Source organism: Puma concolor, chromosome C2 (genome assembly GCF_028749965.1).
Source record: "Puma concolor isolate L17-30 chromosome C2, mPumCon1.1.hap2, whole genome shotgun sequence".
Taxonomy (NCBI): domain Eukaryota; kingdom Metazoa; phylum Chordata; class Mammalia; order Carnivora; family Felidae; genus Puma; species Puma concolor.
Window position 1 is genome coordinate 32,220,943 of NC_141675.1, and position 23,455 is coordinate 32,244,397.

The following is a 23,455-nucleotide window of genomic DNA, read 5'->3' on the forward strand; positions in this document are numbered from 1 at the left end:
CTTTTTCACTGGGATCTAAAATAATGTTAAGTATTGGTGACATCTGAGGTATTCACCTGTATATCTCCAGAGCAAGACCTATACATATTTTTTTTCTTTTTAAAACAGCTTTATTGAGGTACAGTTTACCTTTTATATTTGTGACATACTCATTTAAAGTATATAATTCAATGATTTTATGTGCTTAGTGTTTTTCAGTTATCACCACAACTTTAGAACCTTGTATTGCCCCTCAAAGCCCTGCATCCATTAGCATATGCTCCCCATATTCCCCCAAATAGTCTACCTCTAGGCAGTCACTGATCTACCTTCTATTCCTTTGTCTAGGAGTCATGTGATAATGGTCTTTTGTGAGCAGTTTCTTATATTTAGCATAACATTTTTAAGGTTAATCCATGTTGCAGCATGGATCAGTACCTCATTTTTATTGCTGGATAATATTTCAGAGTAGGAATATACCACATTTTATTCATTCATCACTTAAACACTTGGATTGCTTCCACATTTTGGCTGTCGTGAACATGCTGCTGTAAACATTCATGTACAAGTTTTGTGTGACATGTTTTTGTTTCCCTTGGAGTGGAGTTTCTAGGTCAAATGGTAACTCTCCCTTTTTGAGGAACTACCATGCTGTCCTTCAAAGTGACTGCACCAATTTATAAGTATTTCTTGAATAAAAGAATTCTGTGTTGAACACAAAACATTCATTCAGCATATATTCATTGAGTGCCTGTGTGTCAAGCATTATTCTATGTGCTAGGAATACCTTTGTGAAAGAAACAAAGATCCCTGCCCATATGGGGTTATATTCTAGTACAGGATGTAGACCATAAATAAACTTAAAATAAGGACATTGTATAGTATGGTAGAAGATAATCTGTGCTCTGGAAAAGTAGAACAGGGCCTGGGGTTGCTGTAGTTTGAAATAGGGTGGTAAGAGCAGGCCGCACTGTGAGGGTAACAGTTGAGCAGATCTGAAGGAGTTAACTGCATGAACACCAAAGGGAGAAAAGCTGCAGGCAGAGGGGATAGGCAATGCAAAGGCCCTGAGGAAGGGAAGTGGCTGGCATGTTGAGTGAACAGCAAGAGGGTGTTTGGAGACATGACATAATCTGGCCCAGTTTGGCTGCTGTGAGAAGAGATGGTAGGGGAAATGGTGGAAGCAGGGATTCTGGGAGAGAGTTTCTGGCCCTACTTTGTCACGTCTGTGGCGTTATTTGGCTTTTCTGTGATTTCAGAGTATTCTTGAGGAATGATGGCTTCATTCCTCACTAGGGCAGGTGGTTCCCCACCTTCCCCTCCACCGTTGCTGAGTACCATGACATTATGTACCAGCCATTATTCTTTTATTTTTTTGTTTTTCAGCTGTATTGAAAGCTAAGTGACCTGTAGTGAGGTGTAATTCTTGATGTGGGACTATAGTGGTTTAAGATGGGCCTGTTCTCTACCCTGTTAGAGCTGATATTCTAGAGGAGATGTCATGCAGGAAACAAGGAAATGGACAGACCAGTGCTGCAGGGAAGGGTATGAAGAGAGCTCCCACAAGGATGGGGAGGCACATGAGGGCTGCAGGGAATAAAGAAAAGAGTGACCTTGCAGAGGTGTGGGTACAGAGCAGAGGGAACAGATTGCATAAATTGGAGGTCAGCCTGAAGATGTGTGGTATCCCATCCTCACAGAGGTGTTACTACGGTCTCCTGCCAACATGCCCTAGGAGTGGCAGGTGGACACGAAACAGCATCTGTGGGCTGACAGGTGTCTAGGCCTATTATAGCCCCTCTTTTTTTTTCAGGTGTTGCCCACAGAGCTTTTGAAAATGATGTTGATGCCTTGTGTAATCTCCGGGAGTTCTTCAACTATCTGCCCCTCAGCAACCAGGACCCAGCTCCCATCCGTGAATGCCATGATCCCAGGTGAGTTACAGGCCAGGGCACCAGCTCTCGTTGTGCAGGTTGACTTACCCTTTTCTGGCTCCTCTGCCCTGGCAGCACCTCCAGGCTCTGCCCTATTGGGCAGCTTGGAGTGGATTGTGGAGTGGAGCCAGCGAGGCTCCTAGGTGTTGGCATGGTGGTGGCATGTCTTGGTACAGGAGCAAAGAAAAGAAAAATTTTATTTGTATTCATTTTTTTTCCTCTCGGTAATATCTGAAAAATAACTTGGGAGTAAAAAGTGCCCCCACCCCCAGTTCTATAAGTCTTGATTTGTCCAGAATTGGAAATATTTTTTGTTCTGCCATGAAATGTGAAATGATGTAGACAGCATGCCCTTTTGAAAATGTGCTTATGCCCACCTGCTTGTGGCCAGAGGCCCGGGCAGTCCAGGGGAAGGTGTATATTGTTGGCCACCTAGTAAACACTTTCTCTCCTTTATTATTGGGGCCACTGCCTCATGGGGTTACATCATCAAGTGAGCCAGAGGCTCATTTGGGGAACTATTGTTCCAGATCTCTGGCTGTTTTCTTCTCCATTCTGTTTCCATTCTGAGATTCAAACTTCAGACTCCAACTACTTCAAACTCACTTGGCCTGGACTTTGTTTTGCAGAAAAAATTTAGAATTCTGTCTCCTAGTAAGAAGCCATTTTTAGACACTGTTCTGTGGAATGGACCTGAGCTTCCACATGCCTCAGCCCCACTCTTCAGGGGACCTAACCAGTGGTATATTATGTGTAGGCTTGAAAAGGAAGGTGGTCATAGGCCCAGAACGATGGACACAGCGTCCTTTTCTGAGCAACTGTACTATTTGGGATTCTTGAAAAATTTACGACATCATTTGAAGGTATTAGGGCCCAGGGGCTTAGGAATGACTGAATAGCCTGCTTAGCTCCAGTCATATCTCCTCTCCATTGATCCAAGAGTAGCTGTATGTATAAGTAGCAAATGAAAAATAAGGGAGGACTTTATCTGGTAGGGCTGTACCCAGTATCCCCCTATGTGGAGTTCTCTGGGAAGTTGGGCTTGAGGCATGTGGCTTTTACCAAAGTCAAACTTCAGCCCAGCTGTACATGTCAGGGCCAGAACAGTCCCTGCCTGCCTGCATGAGCAGGAGGGGATGAGAGCATGTGGGAGAGTGACACATTGCTGCTGAGCCTTCCTATGGTGTGGGTGTGGGCCCTGTCAGGCTCTCTGCTCAGCCACAAAGGTGCATGAGGAAGCAGAACGCCATGAGCCTGGGTGACTAGTTAGTCCTCAGTGATTCTCCCCACCAGGGGGGCTACAGTTTTACTTTTTTAATATTTAGTTTTTAAAAATTAAATGTACTGTATCTCATTTTTTTATTGAGAGAAAGAAAGTATGAGCACAAGAGAGGAAGGGCAGAAAGAGAGGGAGGGAGAGAACCTTAAGCAGGCTCTGTGCTCAGAGCAGAGCCTGACATGGGACTTGGATCTCATGAGTTCATGACCTTAGCTGAAATTAAGAGTCAGATGCTTAAATGACTGAGCCACTCAGGCACCCCAGTTTTGCTTTTTTAAAAAGGAGCTTTAGCAGGTTTATTTTCCAACAGGGAATATGAACCCACAATGTTGAGTAACAGAACTCTGCCTTTGCATTTCCAAGTCCTTGTTCTTTTATTTTCAGTGTCTCAGAAAGTGAGAGTAGGACTTGCTAGAACAGTGTCTTGTTCACTACAGTGTCCTGTAGTGCCCCATACTGTACCTGGAATGTAGGAGGTATTCAGAGGGGATAAATGAAGGAACCACATTGAGGAGAATAAGCTCGTTTCTTCCCTCTGAATGAAAACAAAGATCTTTTGGGTTAATATCAAACTCCTTTCAGTTTGATATGGTGGTAAGAAAGGAATGCATCTTTTGGGACTACTTTGCAAGCCCAGCAGGGACAGAATCAGCTCTGCTCCCACGTTTCTCCCATCCCCCAGCCACAGAAGGCAAATGGCTCTTCCTGTCTTGATTGTATCTGCTTCTTTTTCTGTCCAAAGTGACCGTATGGTTCCTGAGCTTGACACAATTGTCCCCTTGGAATCGACCAAAGCCTACAACATGGTGGACATCATACACTCTGTAAGTGCCACATCTGCTGGTTTTGTCTGTGCTAGCTCAGCCACATCCATGGTCCTGTGCTTTGGCGTATGGAGGAAATGCCAAATCCACAGGCTTTAACATTGGGCAACAGAGGCAGAGCATGGGTTGGGCACAGAACAGGGGCCACTCGTTAGTGTGTTCTAGGAAGAAATAGTGGCGGTAGCCTTTCTACTGCTTCTCCTGGACCTGAGGGCTGGGGGTAGGAGGAGCCACTTGGGTCAGGAGGTTTCAGGGGTCTTTAGACAGCACTGTGAGGTGCAGGGAGAAGAGTCGATGACCCCAAAGTCTGGAGTTGAAACCAGGGAGTCTTTTTGTTAGTTATTTTTGGAATCTTATGCCTAAGAGGGCATTTGTTTCTCTAGAGATACACAAGGTATCCTTTGACAAATTAGAGGGGGAATGTGTGGTTCTGAGGATGATAAGAGTCATTTGTACCACCTTTTTCTCGGTGTGGCAGATTCCTGGATCATTAAGTGAAACAGTGTTGGGGCAAGCTGGGACATGGCCATTGTCTCCTGCACATTCTTAGGTGCATGCGGTGCTCTCAGCAGTCCTTGCTTGATGTGCCCAAGAGCCATCTGTGTTCCAACCTTTCCCAGACTTACGGCTACCCTTCTCCTGTATTTTGGGGAACCAGCATGAGCCAGCAGCAGTGGCCAGATTCAGCTCCTCCTCATTGCTCAGTTCTTCAGCCTGTTGAGCACCATTTGAGCTGTGAAAAATATACCTCGCTAGGAGCATGCCCTTCTCTGACCTCAGCCTTCAGGACTCTCCATATCTGCATACTTGCCCCTGTCTCCCTCCCACTGCCTCTGCTCCCTGACTCTCCAGTTCCACTCTTGCCATTCCTTTGGAGCCCCTAGTCCTCCTGGCCTCTGCCTTTTTGGTCCAGCTTGGGTTCTGCCATTCTGCTGGATACTAATGTCCAGGCACTGTTCTCAGTGCTGTAACTATAGGACACCATGAAGGGTAAAATCCCTGCCTCAGGAACTTCACTGTGTGATTGAGAGAGATGGAGAGCAAAAGTATACATGGCATTGGTAGTTTTAAGTCCAAGAAAAGTTTTAAGTTTAAAGAAGGTAAAATAGGGTCTCTGTCATCAGGTCCCCTGATTCTCCTTTTGCTGCATCCCACTGTCCTTCCATGTCTCCCCAGACTTACAGAATGAGGTTCCTCTACCTGAACTTCTGACACCATCCTTGCCCATCTGGGGTCTTGCTTGATTGATTGATTTGTATAAATCTCTTAACTTCTTCTCCCTTTAACTTGTCCCGCTAGCAAAACCCCCTCTTAACCCATATATGTGTTTAATTGCTGTCCAAGTCTTTTTCTTCCTTTTCATTTAAACCTCTTTTGTCTCTTTTTTCCTCCTCACTGGAATTTGGCCTTTGGTTGTCTCCCTCTCTAGCTACATGCATATCATTGCAAATGGCAAGGTTTCATTCTTTTTCATGACTGAATAATATTCCAGTGTGTGCGTGTGTGTGTGTGTGTGTGTGTGTGTGTGTGTGTGTGCATGTGTGTGTGCGTGTGTGTGCGTGTGTGTGTGTGCGCATGCGCGCGCATGCATGTTTGTGTGTACACATACATTTCTTTATTCATCTATCGATGGGCTGCTTCCATATCTTGGCTAATGTAAATACTGCTGCTATAAACATAAGGGTACATGTATTCCTTTGAATTAGCGTTTTATGTTTTTTGGGTAAATAACCCAATAGTGCGATTGCTGGATTGTAGGGTAGTTCTATTTTTAACTTTTTGAGGAACCTCCATACCGTTTTCCATAGTGGCTGCACCACTTTGTATTCCCACCAAGTGCACACGAGGGTTCCTTTTTCTTTTTAAAAAAAAATTCTTTTTTTAACCTTTATTTATTTTTGACACAGAGGGAGACAGAGCATGAACGGGGGAGGGTCAGAGAGAGGGAGACACGGAATCTGAAACAGGCTCCAGGCTCTGAGCTGTCAGCACAGAGCCTGACGCGGGGCTCGAACTCAGGGACCGTGAGATCATGACCTGAGCCGAAGTCGGATGCTTAACCGACTGAGCCACCCAGGCGCCCCGAGGGTTCCTTTTTCTTTACATCCTCGCCAACACTTGTTTCATTCTGACAGGTGTGAGGTGATATCTCATTATAGTTTTGATTTGCATTTCCCTGATGATGTATGATGTTGAGCATCTTTTCTTGTGTCTGTTGGCTATCTGGATGTCTTCTTTGTGAAATGTCTATTCATGTGTTCTGCCTACTTTTTAATTGGATTATTTGTTTGGGTGTGTTGAGTTGTATAAATTCTTTACATAGTTTGGATACTTTGTTCACATGCATATGCTGATCAGCAGTCAGATTAAGATTCAAGGGGGTACAACCTTAAACTTACACAGTATTATATGTCAATTATATCTCAGTACAGCTGGGAAAAGATTCAAGAGGAATCCTCTGAAGCTCTCAGGAACCCTGTTGCTCTTGCCTGTTTGGTATGCTGGGCTGCAAACTTTAGCTTTATCAGATATGTCATTTGCAAATATCTTCTATTCAGTAGGTTGCCTTTTGGTTTTGTTGATTGTTTCCTTCACTGTGAAGAAGCTTTTCATTTTGATATAGTCCCAATAGTTTATTTTTGCTTTTGTTTCCCTTGCCTCAGGAGATCTATCTAGAAAAATGTTAGTTGGTATGGCCAATGCCAGAGACACTACTGCCTGTGTTCTCTCTTAGGATTTTTAAGGTTTCTGGTCTCCTATTTAGGTTTTAATCCATTTTGAGTTTATTTTTGCGTATGGTGTAAGAAAGTGGTCCACTTTCATTCTTTTGCATATAGCTGTCTGGTTTTCCCAATACCATTTGTTGAAGAGACTGTCTTTTTCCCATTGCATATTCATTCCTCCTTTATCGAAGATTAATTGACTATATTGTGGGTTTATTTCGGGGTTTTCTATTCTGTTCCATTGACCTATATGTCTATTTTTATATACCATATGACAACTGGTGTTACTACAACTTTGTAATATAATGACAAGTCTGGAATGGTATCATCTCCAGTTTTTTTCTTTTTCAAGATTGTTTTGGCTATTTGGATATCTTCTGTGGTTCCATACAAATTTTAGTATTCTAGTTTGGTGAAAATGCTGTTGGTATTTTGATAGGGATTGCATTAAATCTGTAGACTGCTTTGAGTAGTATAGACATTTTAGCAATATTCTTATAATCTATGAGCATGGAATGTCTTTCCATTTCTTTGTGTCCTCTTGAATTTCCTTCGGAGTACAGGTCTTTTACCTCTTTGGTTAAGTTTATTCCTAGATATTTTATTGGTTTTGGTGCAGTTGTAAATGGGATTAATTTCTTAATTTCACTTTCTGCTGTGTCATTATCAGTGTATTGAAATGCATCAGATTTCTGTATGTTGATGTTGAATCCTGTGACTTTACTGAAATTGTTTATCAATTGTGGTAGATTTTGGTGGAGTCTTCAGAGTTTTCTATGTATAGTATCATGTCATCTGCAAATAGTGAAAGTTTACTTCCTTCCCAATTTGGGTTTTTTTTATTTATTTATTTATTTATTTACTTACTTACTTACTTACTTATTTAGATGTCTAATTGCTGTGGCTAGCACTTCCAGTACTATGTTGAATAAAAGTGGTGAGAGTGGACATCCCTGTTTGTTCCTGACCTTAAGGGAAAAGCTCTCCATGTTTTCCCATTGGGTATGATGTTAGCTGTGGGTTTTTATATGAGGCCTTTATTATGTTGAGGTATGTTCCCTCTGAAACTACTTTGTCAAGGGCTTTTATCATGCATGTACTTTGTCAAATGTTTTTTCTGCATCTATTGAAATGCTCATATGGTTTTTATCCTTTCTTTTATTGATTGTTTTACAAATGTTAAACCACTGTTGTAACCCAGGAATAAATCCCACTTCATCATGGTGTTTGATTTTTTTTTTTTTTTAATGTAATGTTGGATTCAGATTGCTAGTATTTCACTTTTTATACTTTCGAGACCTATGGTCTCTTTCCCACTCAAAGAGTCCTCTTATATTTCTTGCAGGGCTGCTTTAGTAGTCATGAACTCCTTTCGTATTTGTTTGTCTGGGAAACTCTTTATCTCTCCTATTCTGAGTGATGGCCTTGCTGCATAGCATATTCTTGGCTGCAGATTTTTCTCTTTCAGCACTTTGAATATGTCATGCCACTTCCTTCTGGTCTGCAGTTTTTCCTTAAAAATCCACTGATGTTATGGGGTTTCCCCTTATATGTAACTATTTTTTTTTTCCTCTTGGTGCTTTTAAAAGTTTTTCTTTGCACTGCTTTTGCCATTTTAATTACTGTGTGTCTTGGTGTGGACTGCCTTGTGTTGATTTTTGGGGGCAGGGGGTGCTCTCTGTACCTTTTGCATCTGGATATCTGTTTCTTTCCCAAGATTAGTGATGTTTTTAGCTATTACTTCTTCAAATAAATTTTCTGCCTGCTTTGTCTCTTCTTGTGGATCTGTAATGCAGATATGATTATGCTTGATTGAGTCACCGAGATCTCAGACTGTTTTCAATTTGCATAATTTTTTCCTTTCATTTATTCAGCATGGTTACTTTCCATTACTCTGTCTTCCACATCATTAATTCGTTCCTTTCTCCAGTCTATTTATTCCATCAAGTTTATTTTTAATTTCACTTATTGTGTTCATAATCTCTGATTCAGTCTTTATATCTTTGTGTTTTTAAAGTTTTTAAAAAATTTATGTTGAGAGAGCACAAGCATGAGTGGGGGAGGGGCAGAGAGCAATGGGGAGAGAGAGAAAATCCCAAGCAGGCTCTGCACTGTCAGCTTAGAGCCCAATGAGGGGCTCAGACTCCCAAACCATGAGTTAATAACCTGACCAAAATCAAGAGTCAGACACTTAACTGACTAAGCCACCCAGATGCCCCTAGTCCTTATCTCTTTGTTAAGGGTCTGACTGATGTCCTCTACTCTTTTCTCAAGTTCAGTGAGTATCTTTATCATGACTTTATATTCTCTATCAGGCATATTAGTTATATCCTTTTCACTGAAGTCTCTTGGTATGGTTTTGGCCTATTCTGTCATGTGGGACATATTCCTCTGTCTCTTCATTTTATCTAACTCTGTGTCTTTTTCTGTGTGTTAGGAGAATCAGCTACGTCTCATGTTCTTAAAGGTAATAGCCCTATGAAGAAGAGATCCTGTAGTGCCCTGCAGTGTAGTGTCCCTGTTCGCCAGAGCCTGGTGTTTTAGGGGTGTCTCCTGTTTGTGTTGCGTATGCTCTTCTATTGAGTCTTGGTCTCTTTTTCCTTCAGTCTAGTTGTCTGCAGAGACTGTCTTTGCCTATTGTGGGCACTGTTTCATCCCCAGCAGGGCTGGGATGTATTTTAACCAGGTGTGTGCTGGTCTGCTTATAAAATGAGACCTGCCACTGCTGCCAGAACTGAGGTCCTGCAAAATGTACCATTTGGGAGACGAGTTGGTGTGGTTTGTGCCAGTCTTCTGGGGGACTGAAGCAAGACTGACTGGGATGGGCAGATCCACTGAAGCACAGAGAGGGTGGGGCTTGGTGTAAGTAAGTTTGTGTCCTCACTGCAGTGATCCCCGTAGGTTGCCCTGTGTTTGTGCTGGGGAGTGTGGGGGAGAGAAATGGCACATAATAGCTCCTTTGTTCTTGGAGGGGTCTCCCTTTGATCCCTCTGTCTCTGGGCCTTGCTCTGAGATGAGTAAATCACTCTCCCTCCTGTCTGCCCCAGCAGTTTTCAAACTGCTTTTTCCAGGCTGTATATCTGAGGGCTGTTGTGCTGTATTGTTAAGGGTGGGGAAATCTAATTCCTAAGCCCTCCTGGCTCTCCCAGAGCCCAGCCCTCCAATTTTAAAAATTTCAGGCTTTGGGGCACCTGGGTGGCTCAGTCAGTTAAGTGTCTGACTTAGGCTCAGGTCATGATCTCATGGTTCATGAGTTGGATCCCCGCATGGGGCTCTCTGCTGTTAGCATGGAGCCTACTTCAGATCCTGTCTCTCCCTCTCTCTCTGCCCCTCCCCTGCTTGCTTGTGTGCTCTCTCTCTCTCTCTGTGTCTCAAAAATAGATAAGTATTAAAAAATAATAAAATAAGAATTCCATGCTTCAAGTCTTACTGGTTTTAAGAACTCACAAAATTCAGCCCTTTTCATTTAAAAAATTTTGATTTAGTTTAGAGAGAAAGCAGGAGTAGGGGCGAGGGGAAGAGGAGTAGAGAGAAAGAGAATCTTAAGCATGCTTTATACTCAGTGTAGAGCCTGACATGGGGCTCAGTCCCATGACCCTGAGATGATGACCTGAGCCAAAATCAAGAGTTGGGTGTTCACCTGTGGACTCCAGCCCTTCTCACTTACAAAGCCAAATATTATGGGGATTCATCTTCCCTGTGTGGGCTTCTCAGTGTGAAAGTGTTTTTCACCCTTGTCCAGCCACTGGTTTTCTCACCACCATGGATGGCCACAGTCTGTTTCCCTTCTGACAGTGTCTTTACCCTTCCTACCTTCTTTGATGTGTCTTCTTTTCTACCTTTAGTTGGGGAGTTTTGGCCAGTCTTCAGGTTGTTTTCTGGATTATTTATGCTAGTATGAATGTTACTGTGTTGTATATGTATGGGACGAGGTGAGCTTAGGGTCCTTCTACTTTGCCATCTTCTCCAAATGGTAATTACATGAAAATAGTTCTATCTTTTCCTTGGCAATTATTTTTGCCCTTTATTTTTTATTAAGAAATTTTTTTCTTAACATTTTTATTTATTTTTCCAAGACAGAGCATGAGTGAGGGAGGGGCAGGGAGAGAGATGGAGACACAGAATCTGAAGCAGGCTCCAGGCTCTGAGCTGTCAGCCCAGAGCCTGACATGGGGCTTGAACCCACCAACTGTGAGATCATGACCTGAGCTGATGTCAGATGCTCAACCGACTGAGCCACCCAGGCACCCCAATTTTTGATTATTTTTTAATGTAGGCTCCATGCCCATCTTAGGGCTTGAACTCACGAACCCAAGACCAAGAGCACAAGTCACATTCTAGTGAATAGGTCAGATGTGCACCCCCATGCCCTTTCTTTGTCTTGTCCAGTTGAGTTGTCTATAGCTCCAAAATTTTTTTCATGTTTATTTATTCTGAGAGAGAGATAGAGCATGAGCAGGGGAGGGGCAGAGCGGGGGAGAGAATCCCAAGCAGGCTCCACGCTGTCCGTACAGAGCCCATCAATGGTTTCAAACTCATGAATCATGAGATCATGACCTGAACTGAAATCAAGAGTCAGACGCTTAACTGACTGAACCACCTAGTGCCCCTGTAGCTCCAGATTTTATCACAGTGACGAGTAATGGTTGTGATAGTGGGCATATTTGTCTTGTTCCTAACTTCAGAGAGGCTGCCATTAGTGTTTTCTGATTTATCTTTTTTTCATGTTAACAAAGCTATGACTGGTTTCTATTTTAATTTTTGTTCTTGTTTACCTGTTTTTTCTTAAATCAAGGAAGTATTGATTATCTTTTAAATGCTTTCAGCATTTATGGAAATGATCTTTTTTCCCCCTAGATCTATTTATAAATTTATCTTAATAGATTTACTAATATTAAACTCTTCTTACATTCCTGAGTAAAAGGAATTTGATATTTTGTTAATATCTTATTTTGGATATTTGCATCAATGTCATGTGATATGAGCTGATTTGCTGATTTTTTTTGAGGTATTTAAAAAATTTTTTTATGTTTATTCATTTTTGAAAGAGAGAGACAGAACACAAGCAGGGGTGGGGTGGAGCGAAAGGGGGATGCAGAATCTGAAGCAGGCTCCAGGCCCTGAGCTGTCAGCACCAGAGCCCGACGTGGGGCTCAAACTCACGAACCGCGAGGTCATGACCTGAGCCAAAGTCGGATGCTCAACTGACTGAGCCACCCAGGCGCCCCATTTTTTGATGTATTTTAAAGTTAGGTTTTTTGGGGCGCCTGGGTGGCGCAGTCGGTTAAGCGTCCGACTTCAGCCAGGTCACGATCTCGCGGTCCGTGAGTTCGAGCCCCGCGTCAGGCTCTGGGCTGATGGCTCAGAGCCTGGAGCCTGTTTCTGATTCTGTGTCTCCCTCTCTCTCTGCCCCTCCCCCGTTCATGCTCTGTCTCTCTCTGTCCCAAAAATAAATAAACGTTGAAAAAAAAAAAAAAATTAAAGTTAGGTTTTTTGGTATCCATGGTGTGCTTATTTCATGTATTAGTCTGTTAGCGCTGCCATAACAAAATACCAGACACTGGATTGCTTAAACAACAGAAATTAATTTTCTCATATTTCTGGAGGCTAGAAATCCAAGACCAAATTAACAACAGGCTTAATTTCTGGCGAGGCTTGTCTTCCTGGGGGTGTAGATGGCTTTCTTCTTGCTGTTTCCTGTTGTAGCCTTTCTTCTGTGTGTGCGAGGAAAGAACTCTCTGGTGTCTCTTTCTCTTATAAAGACACCAGTTCTGTCATATTAGGGCACCACCCTTATGACCTCATTTAAATAACTTTATCTCCTTCAAGGCTCTCTTACCAAATACAGTCACATTGGGGGTTAGGCTTCAACCTATGAATTTGGAATGGTGAGAACACAATTAAGTTCATTAAGTGTCCTAAAAGAATTTTGCAGATTTTCTATGTTCTAATAATTTAAATGGCATTGGGATTATCTGCTCTTAAAAGATACGGTAGAGGTTCTCTTGTGAAATTGTCAGGACCTAGTGTCTTTTGTGTAAGGGAGGAGTGGCTTTTTGATAACTTCCTCTAGTCTTTAATGTTAATGGCTCTTTAAACTTTATCTTTGGGATCAGATGAGGTAAATTTGTAAAAAAAAAAAAAAAAAAAAAAATTATTTCTTCTAGGTATTCCATTTTATCTGCATAGGGTTTTGCACTGTAGTCTCACAAGTTTAATGAAATCTATTACAGTGGTTGTCTCTGATATTTCTTGTTTTAGCTTTTTTTTTTTTTTTAACTGGGGTATGGTTAACACAAAGTTACATTAATTTCAGGTGTAGAACATAATGAGTTGACAACTCTGTACACTATGCTGTGCTAATAACCACATGTGTAGCTGCCATCTGTCACTGTAGAATGCTGTTCGAATACCTTTGACTGTATTTCCTGTGCTGTACCTTTCATCCTCATGAATTATTCATTCCACAACTGGAAACCTATACCTCCCATTTGCCTTCACCCATTTGGCCCATTACTTACACCCCTCCCCTCTGGCAACTACCAGTTCTTTGTATTTATAGGTCTGTTTCTGATTTTTGTTTGTTTTGCTTTTTAGATTCCACATATAAATGAAATCCTATGGTATTTGACTTTGTCTGACTTAAGTCACTTTCTAGGTCCACCTATATTATCACAAATAGCAAGATCTCTCATTCTTTTTTTTAATATTTTGAGAGAGAGAGAGACGGGAGTGGGGGAGAAGAGAGGCAGAAAGAGAGAGAGAGAGAGAGAATCTTAAGCAGGCTTTATGCTGTCAGTGCAGAGTCTGATGTGGGGCTCAGTCTCACGAACCATGAGATCCATGACCTGAGCTGAAATCAAGAGTCAGATGCTTAACTGAGTGAGTCACCCAGGTGTCCCTGGAACATATGGTATTTCTATTTTTAATTTTTTGAGGAACCTCTATACAGTTTTCCACAGTGGCTGCACCAGTTTACTTTTTCATCAACAGTGCAAAAGTGTTCCTTTTTCTCTGTATCCTTGCCAACACTTGTTATTTCTTGTCTTCTTGCTCCTATCCATTCTAACAGATGTGAAGTGATATCTCATTGTGGAAATGATTTACATTTCCCTGATGAGTGAAGTTGAGCATCTTTTCATGTGTCTGCTAAGTCTGTATGTCTTCCTGGAAAAATGTCTATTCAGATCTCTTTTTTAATTGGATTGATAGGTTTTTTGGTGTGGAGTCAAAGAAGTTCCTTCTACAGTTTGGATATTAACCCCTTGTTGGATATATCATTTGCAAATGTCTTTTCCCATTCAGTAGGTTGCCTTTCATTTTTGTTGATGGTTTCTCTTGCTGTGCAAAAGCTTTTTTATTTTGGTATAGTCCCAGTAGTTTATTTTTGTTTTCCTTACCTGAGGAGACACATCTAGACAAATGTTGCTAAGGCTGATGTCAAAGAAATTACTGGCTATGTTTTCTTCTAGTAGTTCCTTATTTTCAGGTCTCATATTTAGTTCTTTATTTAAGTTTGTTTTTGTCTATGATGTAAAAAAGTGGTTGAGTTTCATTCTTTTGGATGTAACCATTCAGTTTTCCCAGTGCCATTTATTGAAGAGACTGTCTTTTCCCCATTTATTGCATAAGTGAGAGTTTATTTCTGGACTTTCTATTCTTCCATTGATCTATGTGTCTGTTTTTGTGCCAGTACCATCCTGCTTTGCTTATTATAGTTATGTGATACAGTTTGAAATCTGGGATTGTGTTACTCCCAACGTTGTTCTTTTTTTTCTCAAGATTGTTTTGGCTATGTTTAATATGAATTTAATATGAATTTCAGGATAATTTATTCTAGTATTGTGAAACATACAATTGGTATCTTTGATAGGGATTGAATTGAAACTGTAGATTGCTTTGGGTAATGTGGGTATTGTAACGATAGTAATTTTTCCAGTCCATGAGCATAGAATACATTTCTATTTGTTTGTGTCATCTTTAGTTTCTTTCATCCGTGGTTTATTTATTTGTTTATTTTTAATGTTTGTTTATTTTTGGGGAACAGAGCACAGGTGGGGGAAGGATAGAGAGAGTGAGAGAAGGCGACATAGAATCCAAAGCAGGCTCCAGACTCTGAGTTGTTAGCACAGAGCTGGACGCGGGGGTCAAACCTACAAGCCATGAGAACATTACCAGAACCTAGTTGGATGCTTAACTGACTGAGCCACCCAGGTGCCCCATCATCTTTTATCAGTGTTTTAGTTTGTAGGGTACTGGTCTTTCACCTCCTTGCTAAGTTCATTCTTGTGTATTTTATTCTTTTTGGTGCAGTTATAAATGGAATTTTTTTAATTTCTCTGCTACTTTGTTACTAGTATATGGAGATACAAGAGATTTCTTTGTATTTTGCATCCTGTGACTGCTGAATTCATTTATTCTAATAGTATTTCAATGGAGTCTTTAGGATATTCTATGTGTAATATCATTTCAGCTGCAAATAATATTTCACTTCTTCCTTATAATTTTGATGCCTTTTATTTCTTGTCTGATTGCTGTGGCTAGTACTTTCAATACTATGTTGAATAAAAATGAGAGTGTAGATTTCCAACTTGTACCTAATCTTAAAAAACTCGCAGTTTTTCACCATTGAGTATGATGTTAGCTGTGGGTTTTTCTTGTATGGGTTTTATTATGTTGAGGTATGTTCCCTCTAAACTCATTTTCTTGGGTGCCTGGGTGGTTCAGTTGGTTGGGAGGCTGACTCTTGATTTTGGCTCAGGTCATGATACCACAGGCGTGAGTTCAAGCCCTTCAGTGGGCTTTGTGCTCACAGTGTGAAGCCCGCTTTGGATTCTCTGTCCCCCTCTTTCTTCCCCTGCCTGGCTCATGCTCGTTTGACCTCCCTCCCTCCTTTGCCCCCTCTCTCAAAAATAAATAAACGTTAACATTTTTTTAAACTAATTTTCTGGAGTTAAAAATTTTTTTTCAAATGTTTAAATTCTAGTTAGTTGACATACAGTGCAATATGGTTTCATGGGTAGAATTCAGTGATCCATCAAATATATACAACATCCAGTGCTCATCATAACAAGTACCCTCCTTAATACCCATCACCCATCTAGCCCATCCCCCATTCACCTCCCTCCATCAACCCTCGGTTTGTCTCTAAATTTTTTTTGTTTTTTTCAACGTTTATTTATTTTTGGGACAGAGAGACAGAGCATGAACGGGGGAGGGGCAGAGAGAGAGGGAGACACAGAATCGGAAACAGGCTCCAGGCTCTGATCAGCCCAGAGCCTGACGCGAGGCTCGAACTCACGGACTGCAAGATGGTGACCTGGCTGAAGTCGGTTGCTTAACCGACTGTGCCACCCAGGCGCCCCTTACCCTCGGTTTGTCTCTCTTGTTGAGTCTTTTTGGTTTGTTTCCCCTCTCTCTTTTCTCCCCACTCCCATGTGTTCATCTCTTTGGTTTCTTAAATTCCAAATATGAGTGAAATCATATGGTATTTATCTTTTTCTGACTTATTTTGCTTAGCATAATATACTTTAGCTCCATCCATGTTGTTGCAGATGGCAAGATTTCACCCTTTGTGATGGCTGAGTAATATTCTATTGTGTATGTATACCTTATCTTCTTTATCCTTCATCAGTCTGTGGACATTTGGGCTCTCTCCATAGTTTGGCAGTTGATAATGCAGCTATAAACATTGGGGTGCATGTTATTACTCTTTTGAATCCATATTTTTATACCTTTTGGGTAAATACCTAGCAATACAACTGCTGGATCTTAGGGTAGGTCTATTTTTAACTTTCTGAGGAACTTCCATACTGTTTTCCACAGTGGCTGTACCAGTTTGCATTCCCACTAACAGTGCAAGAGGGTTCTTGTTTCTCCACATCGTTGCCAACACCTGTTTCTTGTGTTAATTTTAACCATTCTGACAGGTGTGAGATTGATCTCATTATGGTTTTGATTTGTATTTCCTGGATTATGAATGATGTTGAGTATCTTTTCATGTGTCCAGTAGCCATCTGGATGTCTTCTTTGGAGAAGTGTCTATTCATGTCTTTTGCCCATTTCTTAACTGGGTTATTTGTTTTCTTGGGTGTTGAGTTTGATAAGTTCTTTATAGATTTTGGATACTAACGCTTTATCAGATATGTTGTTTGCAAATATCTTCTCCCATTCCATAGGCTGCCTTTTAGTTTTTGAGTTTTCATCATGAACAGATGTCTAATTTTGTCAAATAGTTTTTCTGCATCTATTGAGATGATCATATAATTTTGTCCTTCATTTTGTTAATATGATGTATCATGTTATTGATTTTGTGAATATTGAACCATTCTTGTTTCCCCAGAATAAATCTCACTTGATCGTGGTGAGTGATCTAGTTAAAATAATGTATTGTTTAATGAAGTTTCCTATTATTTTGTTGAGGATTTTTGCATTGATGTTGATCAGGGGTATTGGCCTGTGGTTTTCTTTTTTTGTGAAGTGTTTGTCTGGCTTTGGTATGACAGTATGGTATGGTATGGATCAGTATGGTAATACTGGCTGCATAAAATGTCATTTGGAAGCTTTCCTCTCTTTTTTTTTTTTTGTACTTTGTGGAAAATAGGTATTAATTAAAACAAATTTTTTTTAATCTTTATTTTGGAGAGAGAGAGCGAGTGAGCACATGGGGAAGGGGCAGAGAGAAAAGGGGGACAGAAGATTCAAAGCAGGCTCCATGCTGACAGCAGTGAGCCTGATGCAGGGCTTGAACTCATGAACTGCAAGATCATGAACTGAGCTAAAGTCAGATGCTTAACTGACTGAGCCACCCAGGTGCCCCAGTATTAATTCTTTAAATGTTTGGTAGAATTCACTTGTCAATCCATTTGGTACTGGGCTTGTGTTAGGGGTTTTTTGATTATGAATTGTTTTGATACTAGTAATTAATCTGTTCAGATTCTCAATTTCTTCCTGATCCAGTTTTGAAAGGTTGTATGTTTCTAGGAATTTACCCATGTTTTCTACGTTATCCAATTTGTTGGTGTATAATTTTTCCTAGTAGTCTCTTAAAATACTTTGTATTTCCATGGCATGGGTTGTTACTTATTTTTGATTTTATTTCTTTGGGTCCTCTTTTTTTCTTTTTCCTTCATGACTCTGACTAAGGTTAACCTCTTTTATATTTTCAAAGAACCAGTTTTTGGTTTCAGTGATCTTTTCTATTTTTTTTTTTTTAAGTCTCCATTTCTTTCTGTCCGATCTTTTATAATTTTTTTCTTTCACTTATACCACTGGAATAGATCAGACAGAAAATCAATAAGGAAACAGTAGCCTTAAATGATACATAAAAATACACATATATAGTATATTTCATCCAAATACAGAATACACATGCTTTTCAAGTGCACATGAAACATTCTTATCTTAAATTCTTTTTTTTTTTTTTTACGTTTGTTTATTTTGAGAGAGAGCGCGAGTGAGGGAGGGGAGAGAGAGTCCCAAGCAGGCTCTGCATTGTCAGCATGGAGCCTGATGTGGGGTTCGATCTCACAAACTGTGAGATCATAACCTGAGCCAAAGTCGGATGCTTAACTGACTGAGCCACCCAGGTGCCCCCTCAAGTGCCCATGAAACATTCTTAAGGAGAGATCATATGTTAGGTCACCAAATAAATCGCAATAAATTTAACAAGACTGAAATGTCATTCATCTTTTCCAACCACCACAGTATGAAACCAGAAATCAATTACTGGGGTGAGGTGGGAGGAACAAAAACTATAAACAAATGGAGGCTAAACAACATGCTATTAAAAAAATCAGGAAGTCAACAAGAAAACCAAAGATAAAATAAAAAAATACATTAAGAAAACTGAAAATACAATGGTCCAAAGTCTTTGTGACATAGCAAAAGCAGTTCTAAGAGGGAAATTTATAGGGATATAGTCCTACCTCAGGAATCAGAAAAATCTCAAATAAACACTATAACCCTAGGCATAAAGGAGCTAAAAAAAAAAAAAAAAAAAAAGCCCAGTTAGTAGAAGGAAAAAAATGATAAAGATCAGATAGAAATAATTGGAGACTTAAAACAGAAAAGATCACTGAAAACAATAGCTGATTCTTTGAATAGATCGACAGAATAGGTAAACCTTAGCCAGAGTCATGAAAGAAAAAGAAAAGAGACAAAAAGGCCCTTACATAATGTTAAAGAGACCAATCCAACAAGAAAATATAACAATTTTAAATATCTATGCACCCAACCCTGGAGCACCTAAATACATAAAAGCAAATGTTAACAGACATAAAGAAATTGACAGTTATGGTAATAGCAAGGAAATTTAATACCCCACTTACACCAGTGGAATACATCATCTAGACAGAAAATCAATAAGCAAATGTGAATATTGCCTTAAATGATATAAAAATAGACATATATAGAACATTTCATCTAAAAACAGAATACACATTTTTTTCAAGTACACATACTGCTCCCTTCTGTCTACAAAGTTGGAATCCTAATATTTCCACTATTAACATTTTACTAGAGATATTAGCCAATGCAATGAGACAAGAAGTAGATCACCTAAAGGCAAAAGCCTTGGAAAAGAAGCTAAGCTACATTTGTAGTTGATCTGGTATACTAAAAAATGCTACGGAATGTATGATGAAACGGAAACAATAACCAGGGAAAAAGATATAAAATTGACATATACATATTGTCATCAACACAATAACCAATTATGGTAGCATACAAAGAAAGAAGTTTAAGTATTTAGTAGTAACCCTATGGGAGAAATTTTTAAAATTCTGAAAGATATAAAAGTAGACGAACAAATGAAGAGACATTCCTTGTTCTGTTTGTTGAGTTAACATCATAAAAACAGTTCTTCCTGAGGTAGTTTGTAAATTTAAAGCAATCTTTAAAAAGTTTTCTTAATGTTTATTTCTGAGAGAGAGAGAGAGCAAGCACGCATGTGAGTGCAATTGGAAGGGGTAGAGACAGAGACCCAGAATCTGAAGGGGCTTCAGGCTCCCAGCTGTCAGCACAGAGGCCGATGCAGGCCTTGAAACTCATGAACCGTGAAATCATGACCCGAGCTGAAGTCAGGTGCTTAATCAGACTGAGCCACCCAGGTGCCCCTGAAACAAAAATTTTAAAATACATCTAGACAAGTTCATAGAAAAGTTCATAGGGATTCACTTCAACTTGTTTTTAAATTAGACTGATTTAAAAAGAAGACTAAAAGGGTGCCTGGGTGGCTCAGTTGGTTGAGCATCTGACTTAGGCTCAGGTCATGATCTTGCAGTTCATGGGTTTGAGCCCCTTGTCAGGCTCTGTGCAGATAGCTCAGAGCCTGGATCCTGCTTCAGATTCTGTTTCCCTCTCTTTCTTCCCTCACCTGCTCGTGCTTGTGTGCATGCTCTCTCTCAAAAATAAATAAACATTAAAAAAAAAATTTTAATTAAAAAAAAAACAACCCTAAAGTTTCCCTTAGTTTAAGAAAAAGATGTTCATATGAATAAGAATAACTAGGAATATACTACAAAAGAAAGACTATGGCCATATCCCATATTAAAGCATACTGTAATTAAAACAGTGTGGTGCTGTTCCATAAACCAGTGGGACAGAATAGAGAATCTAGAAGTAGATCCAAGTACATATAGAATATAGATAATATGGTAAGATTATCTCAAATTCTAGGAGCAAAGATTAGCTTTTTAAACTTTTTTTTTTTTTTAAGTTAGAGGAAGAGAGAGGAAAAAAAAAAAAAAAGAGCCAGGGAGGGGCAGAGAGGGAGAGACAGAATCCCAGGCAGGCTCCATGCCATCAGAGCAGAGCCCAATGTGGGGCTCAAAGTCACAAACCAGGAGATGATGACCTGAGCAGAGATCAAGAGTAGGACACTCAACCAACTGAGCCACCCAGGAACCCCAAAGATTAGTTTTTTAATAAATGGTGGTGAACAACTAGGTAGCTAGCTGGTTAGAAAAATATAAAATTAGATTTGTACTTTATATCATACACAAAAATGAACTACAGATAGATCAGAGAACTAAATATAATAAGTGAAATTCATGTAAGCATTAAAAGAATGTATAGATGGATTTCCTTAACTTCAGGGGAAGGTAACGAAAGGATTTTGAATATGACTCAAAATCCAGTTTCAGTTTTGTTTAAAAAAAAGTGGTAAGTGTGACTGTGTAAAGAATTTAAAAATCTATAAAGAAAGTTAAAAGACAACCAAGTAGGAGGAAATATTTGCAGTGTACATCACAAATAAAAGATAATATCCCTAATATGTTTTTAAAAACCTCTTAAAAATTGAGGAAATAAAGACCAAAATTGATAGAAAAAAAGGCAAGAAACATGGATAGCTCACAAAAATGTATATAAAATAGACCTTAAACATATGGAAAGATTTTCAACTTGACTCATTATGTTTGAAATGAAAGCTAAAATTACATTGAGTCATCATTTCTCTCATCTGTCAGATTGGCAAAAAATAAAAAACTTAAAAACGTTTTCCATTGGTAAGTCTGGCAAAGCACCTGTCATAAATTACTGGGAAGGGAATGTAATTGCTAAGACTGAATGGGCATATTTACATGTGAACCCCGCAGTTCCCCTTTCAGGTGTTTACACTGAACATATACTGATTCTCATCATCCAAAATTATAGATGTACAAGGTTACTACTGTTGTGTTATTTGCAATTGCAAATATTCTGGGCATCTTGGATTTAACTTTTAAGTTGCTGTGAACAACACAAAGGAGATTGGTTGAGTAAACTTAGTACATCCACACAGTCGAGTAGTAGGCAGGAAAAAGTGAGCATGATCTCTGTGAACTGATAGGGAGTGATTCTCGGGATATATTGTTAAGTGAGGAAACCTGAAGTGCTAAACAGTATCTGTGTGTAGTAGGTCACTTTCCATTTGTGATAGAATTGGAAATTAAAATGATTTGTTTTCCAAAACAAACACAAAACGAAACAAATACATGTATTTGCTCATTTCTATATTGCACACATGAGAGATAAATCAGAAAATAATGGCAGGATGGATGGAAATAGGGGAGAAAGGATGGGGAGTGACATTAAATTATATTAATGTTTACATGTTAAAATCAAGACCGAGGGAAAACCTTTAAGATAAAAACAAATTAACCCATATTTCAAATGAATAACTTTTGAACATGGTATTTTGACTATATATCTTTAGTCCAGTAACAAATAGTTGTAAAGTACTGAATTTTAGTGTGTTTTTTTTGGCAGTCATATGGGGTAGCAGTTCTGACACCAGTTTCTCAATATTTGAGGAATCAATAAGTCCATTTGGAAGATAATGGGAGTCTGATGTCTACTGTAAGGGGGAATCTAGAAATGCGGTCATTAGTATGAACCGAGCATTTTCTTACTACTTTTAGAAATGTGTGTGTGTGTGTGTGTGTGTGTGTGTGTGTGTGTGTGTGTGTGTGTGTGTATTTGTGGATTTCCTAGCTCTGTCCTCTGGGACAGCTTCTTGTTTTTGTTTTGAGAGAGAGAGGGAAGGGGAAGGGAGGGAGGAAGGGAGTGGGGAAGAGGGACAGAGGGAGAAAGAGAATCACAAGCAGCCTTCTGGCTCAGCATGGAGCCCCACTTGGGGCTTGATCCCACGGCCCTGCGATCATGATGCTGGCCGAAGACAGAGACAGACCATTGCAAGCACATCGTGCTCTCAGGTTAGGCTCTAGAATCAGACTGTTGTTGCTGTAAAGGGTATTATTGCAATAACTGGCAAAATTTGAATAAGGTTTTGTAATAGATAGTAGTGGTGTTACTAGTTTCCTGATTTTGGCAATCTGATTGTAGTTATGAGAATGTTCTTGTTCTTGGGAGATGCATACTGAGGTATCTAGAGGTAAAGAGGCATCATGTCTATAACTTATTGTCAAATAGTTGAGAAAATTCATATATATGTACATATGTAGAGAGAGGTGTGTATATATAAATACATAGAGAAAGGGGAGGTAGGTGGGAGGGATAGGGAATGACAAAGCATATGTGGTAAAATGTTAAGAAATGGAGAATCTGGATATATACTTTTTATTTTATTTTTTTACTATTCTGGAAATTTTTATGTTAAGTTTGAAATGATTTCTAAATAAGGTGAAAGAGTAAAATAATGCCAAATTCAAATAGAACCCTTAAAAAAGGCTGTGCTGGTATATCTTCCCCAGCAGTGTGCAAGAGGGTTTCCCCTCCAGCAGGGAATGGGTGCTGCCACTGCCCCCAGTCCTTTGTACTTGGAGAAACTGCAGTGGGGTCGGGGGCTATCCAGCTCGGTCGTTCTGTACTGTGTCTGTCATTCTGTAATGTTGTATCTGGCTCTTTATCATTTTGAGCTCAGGTGTAAATTTATCCCTGCAGGTTGTTGATGAGCGAGAATTTTTTGAGATCATGCCCAATTATGCCAAGAACATCATTGTTGGTTTTGCAAGAATGAACGGGAGGACTGTTGGAATTGTTGGCAACCAACCTAAGGTGGCTTCAGGTAGGTACAAGAGGCTCTCACAAACCTCAGGTGGCAGTTGGGGGCCATGGCTGCGGTGTGGTGTCTGCCTTCTGCCTTTTCCTCAGATGAGTCTCCATGGCCAGAGAAAAAACTCAGGGAAATGTTGTTGTAAAAGCTCTCTTCTTGGGGCGCCTGGATGGCTCAGTTGATTAAGCATCTGACTCTTAATTTCTGCTCAGGTCATGATC

At 39.9% G+C, this 23,455-nt stretch overlaps 1 protein-coding gene across 3 annotated transcripts in view; it reads left to right on the plus strand.

The window, feature by feature from the left end:
- Positions 1-23,455, plus strand: part of PCCB (propionyl-CoA carboxylase subunit beta) — a 94,198-nt gene that overhangs the window by 54,244 nt on the left and 16,499 nt on the right. For all 3 annotated transcript variants that reach the window (XM_086674348.1, XM_086674349.1, XM_025913766.2), the window contains 3 exons: positions 1,793-1,913; positions 3,935-4,016; positions 23,123-23,246. In XM_086674348.1, coding sequence (XP_086530474.1) covers positions 1,793-1,913; positions 3,935-4,016; positions 23,123-23,246 — 327 coding nt within the window. The remainder of the gene's footprint in view (positions 1-1,792; positions 1,914-3,934; positions 4,017-23,122; positions 23,247-23,455) is intronic.